General features: G+C 38.3%; 1 protein-coding gene across 1 annotated transcript in view; it reads right to left on the reverse strand.

Annotated features, from left to right (window-relative positions):
* Positions 1–1,669: 1,669 nt before the first annotated feature.
* gse1a (Gse1 coiled-coil protein a) overlaps positions 1,670–7,910 on the reverse strand; it is a 43,612-nt gene continuing 37,371 nt past the window's right edge. The window contains 5 exon segments of the mRNA XM_073831661.1: positions 1,670–3,503; positions 6,434–6,537; positions 6,887–7,141; positions 7,228–7,551; positions 7,635–7,748. Of these exon segments, the coding sequence (XP_073687762.1) occupies positions 3,366–3,503; positions 6,434–6,537; positions 6,887–7,141; positions 7,228–7,551; positions 7,635–7,748 (935 nt within the window). The 3' untranslated portion in view covers positions 1,670–3,365.

Below are 7,910 nucleotides of genomic sequence, written 5' to 3' on the forward strand. Positions count from 1 at the left end.
GCAAAGGCCAAGCGGGCTTTTGTGTTTCTTATCTGGAGAAGTGGTGTCCTCCTTGGTCTGCGTCCGTGGAACCCAGCGGTGTGCAGTGTCCATTGGACTGTCTGCCTTGAGATGTTGCCACCAGCAGAGCCCAGATTCATCAGGATGGCCTTGGTGGTGATCCTTAGATTCTTTTTTACCTCTCTCACTATCCTCCTGGCCTGCACAGCTGTCACTTTTGGCTTCTGACCACGTCCGCTGAGATTTTTCACAGTGCGGAACGTCTTGTATTTTTTAATAATACTTTGCACTGTAGCCACTGGAACTTCAAAACATTTAGATATGGTCTTATAGCCCTTTCCTGACTAGTGAGCAGCCACAATGCGCAGCCGCAGGACCTCAGTGAGCTCCTTTGTCTTCGCCATGACTGTCCACAGATCAACAGCAGAGAGCTTCTGTTTTTCACCTGTTGAGTTGATTAAAACAGCTGTTCCCAATGAATCGGGGTAATTAGGATGCTTTAGAACAGCTTGGACTATTTGGAATGGTATAGAACTATTTTTCTATAATGATGCCTCTTGTACATCATCATATTATCTTTTTGGAGAAGCCTGTGTCATTGCTGGTCAAAAAAAAAACAAAAAAAAACTTCCTGGTTGAATAAAAGTAACTTACGTCAGAATTAGCAAGGGGTATGAATAATTTCAGGCTTGACTGTACGTACGAACAGTATTAATTAAGATATTAGCCTATTATTACATCTACATTTGGCCAACCACAAACGCCTTTAGTTCCTCAGACAGTTTTTTGCTCTCTTCTCCTTGATTTGTTAAAACTTTTGTCAGTCTATAGTACTCCAAATGTTTTGTCCTGGTCCAACCAATTACTGTAGTACAGCCCAAAACATTATAATAATTTACTATTTTCGGCAGCAATTATCAGCAAAATATGCGAGTTTTGTTCAGTTTAGTGGCATTGTCTACATTTATTTGCCAATATGGCCGATTGATGACAAGTTAAAACCCTCTGGGTTAACAGTTGCAGTTGTTTCATTAAGTCCGGATGAATTTGATTCTTGAATAACGTGTGAATGATTTGTTAATTTGCTCATCTGACATGAAGTAGGTCAGGGTGGATGTTCAGTGATTAATGACTTAAGTTTTGGTCTTATGATACTTCAGCATAAGTTCACTTTTTGTGCTCCATGGACGAAATAAAGCGAGTAATTGATATTATGAATTCATTTCCAGATAAACTAGAAGTTTACCAGACTGTAAACATTCTACAAAATGATGTTGATGTTAGGATATTGTAAAGTTAATTTACTTTTGATCTCTGCAAATGTTTGTACAGAGACTGATTATTTCCATCACAGGCGGTGTATTGTTTCCAAGCCGTGGATCAGAAAGGACCTGAATGACCTGCTGAACAAGATGAAGGTGGCCTTCAGGTCTGGGAAGGCTGAAGAACTGAACGCACGCGATGCTAAAGAAGATTCATTGTGATGAAAAAACGCTGCAGGGGATGAACCGAAGCACAAGCTTCAACAGAACAATGCGAAAAAGGACAGGAAGAACCGACACTGCTGAAAAACCCTGGTAACCTTCATTAGCCAACAGCAAACACAAACCAACTACATGTTAAATACAGTATGAACATGCAGTATCTAGAGTATAATGACTGGAGATCATTTAAATATCAAGTAGTTTATTTTGCTGCATTGTAAATCATATAGAGGAAATCAAGAAACAACTGAAAGATCATGTTACTCTTGCGAATGAATCATGTTACTTCATTCATTACTTGAGAGCTTTTGTAGACAAAAATATGGCAAGAGATGATTTTTTTTTTTCAAATGTTACTCTTTTATCAGCATATACACAGATATATCCATAAATAAGTATTTCTACCTTCAACAAATAATATATTAACTCACATTTCATTCCACTAAAAATTACAACTAAAACATTTTACAGATCTTACTTTTTCTCTTTTTTCCATTTCCTTTCATTTCCTACAAACAGATTTTTCATAAGCTGTTTTTGTTTTAAACAATACGCAGAAATAATTACAGGCCTTCAGGTTCGTGTTTTAAGTGTCATAAAGAAAAAGTGGACAATAGATCTTGAGACAGACACTTCTCAACTTGTGGCATTGGAAATTTCTTTCAAATTCAACTTCAAATGTGATTATAATTAATAATATAGAAATAATATTGTGTGTTTTTTTAAAGCTGCTGCACAAAACATTGTGGCACTAAATTCTGTATAAAATGATGTTCTCATGGCAGCTAAGCTGAAAATTAAATCATATTGGCCATGTTATACATAAAATATTTGGGTAACACTTTATAATTACTTTCATGATTATAATAAGTCCACAACAAAACGTATTAAATCACATAATGTTAGTGCTAATTTTAGAAATAAAGTGATATGGAAACCAATGATCAATTAAATTCATAAATTGAACAGCAATTTTTTTTTAATTTCATAATTGCTGTTATTTCAATTTTCTCAGTTGCTATAATTTTATTATAATTAGTTATTTAGATATTTTTTGGACTATCCATATTAGCTCAAATCATGAACCACTAATCTGATAAATATTATATGAAGCTTGTCATTAATGAAAGTTATTATAAAATGATTCCCACATTTGATTTGTTTATTATAGTGTCCATTTTGTGGTCGATAATAGATATGGCATTGAAATTTTGGTTTGCTTGGGGATGAAAAGAGAATAGCTAGACAAAAAGAGTCCTAGACAAACACTTTCATGACTTTCTGACAATTACAATTAATAAACTAAAACCTTTTTAGAGATTCTGAAATGAAACCTCAATTCAACCCATTTAATTTCCTTCTCATTCTGACCAGCAGTACCTTATCCACACATTTTGTTCCCTGCAAAAGCATTAAAATATTTATATTCCAAATTACAGTCTTTTGATAATTAACCATTAATAATAAAAACATACAAAAATGTGATTTGACAGTATTTTACACAATCATATTCTTTAAAAACTGTATAAATATGAAAACATCTCAACTAAATTCCACATCAGCTCATCATACCAGATTTCCGTTTTAAGTGCGTATCCAGCTCTGAGTTGGTTTTCTGCACCTCTTGGCGAACATCCTGTAAGATTTAGTCTGTATGTCAAGTAAAGGATATTTTGATGGCTATTGAATGCCTGTTTTGTTGTATCTAGTGGTTTGGACTTTTAGTGCAGCGAGTCACAGTGAGGTGTCAGAGATTGGCACCAAACAATGACCAAGAGCTTGTGTATCTTCCTCATGCCAGAGCGAGAAGCATCACACGTTCAGTAAATGTGAGACCGCATTGATCTCTGTTGCTCTGTCGCATCTTAAGTGTGAGTACGGTCACCTCGGTGAAGGTCTCTTGTAGTATCCTCTGTGCCAGTGTAATAATGGCAATGTTAGACATTTCTTGATGTGCTCAAGTTCCGCCTGCATACGATCTCTCTTTAGTGCCAGATTGTGCTTCTGTGCCAACAGATCCTGGTTATGGGGGAAAGAGAGAGAGAAAAAACAGTCATGCATTGGTTGTTTTAAACAATATTTACTCAAAATTTACAGTATAATCAATCACAATATAATGCTGTTCCATGTGAATGGAACCTGGATATATTTTAGAGTAGTCAATGTGCAGCTTGTATAGCAGTATAGATGTTACTGTCCTCTGAAAATAACTCAACATACAGCCATTATTGTCAAAATAGCTGGCAACAAAATTAAGTACACCCTAAGTGAACTTGTCAAAACTATGTCCAAAGTGTCAATATATTGTGTTAGCACCATTGTTATCTGGCACTGCCTTAATCCTGCTGGGCATGGAATTGACCAGAGCTGCACAGGTTGTTCCTCTTCGACTCCTCTATAATCACATCACAGAGCCTCTGGAAGTTAGACACATGGTGCTTCTCCACCTTACGCTTGAGGATGCCCCACAGCTTAATAGGGTTCAGGTCGGGAGACATACTTGGTCACTCCATCACCATCACCTTCACCTTCAGCTTCCTCAGCAAGGCTGTTGTCATCTTGGTGGTGTGTTTGGGGTTGTTATCATGATGGAAAACTGCCGTTTGGCCTAGTTTCTGGAGGGAAGGCATCATGTTCTGCTTCAGAATGTACAGTAAATAATGGAATCAATGTTTTCCTCAATGAACTGCAGCTCCCCAGTACCAGCAGCACTCATGCAGCCCCAGACCATGATGCTACCACCACCATGCTTGACTGTAGGCATGACCCAATTTTCTTGATACTCCTCACCAGGGCATCGCCACACATGCTGGACACCATCTGAGCCAAACATGTTTATCTTATAGTCTCATCAGACCACAGGACATTCATTCACACTCTTGGACTGGTTGTCTTCAGCAAACTGTTTGCAGGCTTTCTTGTGAGCGAGCTTCAGAGGAGGCTTCCTTCTGAGACGATGCCTGTGCAAACTGACTTGTTGCAGTGTGTGGCGTTTGGTCTGAGCACTGACAAGCTGACCTTCTACTTCTGCAACCTTTAAAGCAATGCTGGCAGCACTCATGCATATGTTTTTTTGAAGCCAGGTACTGCACCTGATGGACAGAACGATTGCTCAACTTTGTTGATTGCCTTGCAAGGCCTGTTCCAAATGGAACCCATCTTGGAAAACCTCTGTATGACCCTGACCACTGTAGTGTAACTCGGTTTCAGGGTGTAACTGAACCTCTAATAGCCTTGGCCATCTTTGTGGAGAGCAACAATTCTAATTCTCAAATCCTCAGAGAGTCATGTTGAACATCCAGTGGTCAGTATGAAAGAATTGTACTCAAACAACACAATTTTAACTGCTCTAATACAAGATACACAACTTTGTATGGTGCTGTCAAGCAGACCAAAACATAAACATGATGAATAGGTCATGTGGTTTTGCATGGTTAAACAACATACTGCCGTTATCAATTAGGGTGTACTCACTTTTGTTGCCAGCTTTTTTGATAATAATGGCTGTATGTTGAGTTATGCTCAGAGGCCAGTAAATCTATACTGCTAAACAAACTGCACATTGACTACTCTAAAATATATCCAAGTTTCATTTCTATAGTATTGTCCCTTGAGAAGATATACTAAAATAGTTGCTGAAATGTGAGGGGTGTACTCACTTTTGTGAGATACTGTAAGTGTAAAAACAACTATGATGATGAGTAATTGCACACAGATGGGATTGTCTATCTCTAACTCTCTAGCGCCACCAACAGGTCAAACTTGCACTCATGTTTCTGCTAATAACTTTTAAACCGTACTGTCTAGAAGCAATTTTTTTTCTCTGATTCCTTGGCTCATGCAAAGTCGAACACATACCTAAATTGAATTTTACACGTCAAGACTTTTCACGATTTTGAATTATGTGAAAAAGCGACTTTTTCAAACTCGTCCTAGTTGGTTTGACTGATTTTCACCAAAACTGACTTAGGTCATCTTTAGACAATGCTGGCAAAAAGTTATCAAAAGATTTCCAATTTACGCAAAAATGTACATGAGTCTACATCTTTGCAACGCTTTAGTGGATTCTGACCAAACTTAGTACATTTTATACCAAGCATGACCCGAGGGCACATAAGTAGTTTCGGTACAGCATCACTTACTGTTCAAATGATATTAAAAAAAATGTTTATAATATTGTTCATAATTTCACAAATCATAATATTGATCTTGTTAGATACGGAGAGGCATACCGAATCAAACAATATGCAATTTCTCTATGTCAGCCATGTTGAACATGGACCTTTTCAAATTTTGCAGTAAAATGCTGTATTTTACAAAAGCATTAATGTATTGTTAGGAAACTTATGAATCTAATAAAACCGCTTGTGGGAAAGTTATAAAATTTGGCAGACTGATAGAGAACAGTCCCATAATTAACCACAGCAAATTTGGAGTCTCTAACTCAAACTGTCTAGCACCACCAACAGGCCAAATTTGCACCCATGTTTCTGCTAATAACTTTTGAACCGTAAGGTCTAAAAGCTAAATAATTTTGTCTTCTGATTTCTTGGCTCATACCGTCGATTGCATACCAAAAATTACATTTTCATTTTTCGTGATTATAAATTTTCCGAAACTACTACTTTTTCAAATTCGCTTTGACAATTTGTCCAATTTTCACCAAAATTGGCTTAGATCATCTTCAGAGCATTCTGGCAAAAAGCTTTCAACAGCTTTTTTAAATACTAAACCATTCGTTTCATAAAGCGTGTTAACAAACCCTGGTCTTCACTGAGTAATTACAGACAGCTCCTTAGCTCTTTATTTGACCTCTTACCTAAATTTAAAACCATTAAAATACTTAATGGATGATCCACAATATGCAAACAATGTGTGTAAAGAAATGCTTACTAACCTTTTCTTTTAAAATACAATAATATACAAACACAAATAGAAAATACTCTTACCCTCATGCTATGAGAAAGCTGCTCAGCTGTCAGAGAAAGATTGTAATGCTGCGTCTCCAGACGTCTGCACTCACTTTGGAGAACCTGCTGCTCGATACCTCTCTCTGAAAGAGAGACAGACAGGAAGAGAGAGGCAGAGAGGTGAGCAATACACTGTAATCATACAGCAGCAAGCAAACATACACTCCAAAAAGGCAAAATTCGGCAACCATAGACAAATCAAAGCATTGTTTGGCGAACTTTGTTGGTGACTAAACAGTTTCGGGTCCCCATTGACTTCCATAACTAACCAACCATCAACTGTTTGGTTACGTATATTCATCAAAATATCTTCTTTTGTGTTCAAAGAAGAAAGAAACTCATCCAAGGTTTGGAAAAATGACACCAAAGTCCACCATGTTTACTTTTTATCCCCAAAAGATGCATTTGAATGTCAAATTGCCGTTAACATACCCTCCATGTACTCCTCGTAAGCCTCAAATATCGACTCAATCCCTTTCCACCTGGGACTGAACGACTCCTCTTCCTCATCTCCATCTGAACTGACACCCTCCTCCGCTGAGAGCTCATGCCTCACTCCTGGAGAGTCCCGTTGAGCTGATATATGGCAGGAGTGGCCATTGCTCTGTCCATTCGGGAGTCTATTTACCGCCCTCTGGAGGCCTGGAGGTGGACGCGTAGGAGGCCCAAACTGCTCATTTGCTCCACCTGTTGGGATCCAAATGTAAAAAACATTCATCAAAATGCCTCTGGTTGCATTTCTTAAATTTGACTGTAGAGGGAGGCATCATCACCTTTCTGTTTGGGCTGGGATATTTGAGTAGAATGTAGTACGGACTGATGGAAGTGCTGTGCGAACTCCTCAGAGTGTATTCGCTCCCAAACAGGGAGTTTTACTCCGTTGGGTCTGGGTGGATGGTCTTCGGGATGGGCGAGGGGCTGTGGAGCGCTGGCCTGCAGGCTCGGGCCTCTTTTGCTCGGGGACATCATGTTGGGTTGGCCTTGAGCATGGAGAGGAGTCAGTGGAGGCGGGTCTTGAGGCGGATGAGAGTTTTCAGGCAAGTGATTTTGGGGTTCAGGGTGAACATTACTGACTGACTGATTGAGATGTGACACAGCTGTATATTGGGGAAAAGCAGAGATCAGGATTAACGCCAAAACTTTATCCTCTGTTTTAAGTGGTTTCTGTATGTGTTCTTACCAGACACTGAAGCATCCGGGCTGGAACAGGATGTATCTGTGGTGTATCTGAGGGTGTCTAGAGTAACAGTCTTTTGTTTGATGGCTTCCAGCAAGTCTGTGATCTGCTTATTCTCTGAGGTAAAAAAAAAATGAATGAAATATTTACTTGGAGCTGTATACCATTGTATTTGCCAAATTGTGATGCACTCAGACTTTAAAACAAATCTGAATAATCAAACATATTCTTGTTAAATCTTATTTAATATAGAAAATCAGATTTAATGAACTATTAATA

The sequence above is a fragment of the Garra rufa genome, chromosome 25 (assembly GCF_049309525.1).
Source record: "Garra rufa chromosome 25, GarRuf1.0, whole genome shotgun sequence".
Taxonomy (NCBI): Eukaryota; Metazoa; Chordata; class Actinopteri; order Cypriniformes; family Cyprinidae; genus Garra; species Garra rufa.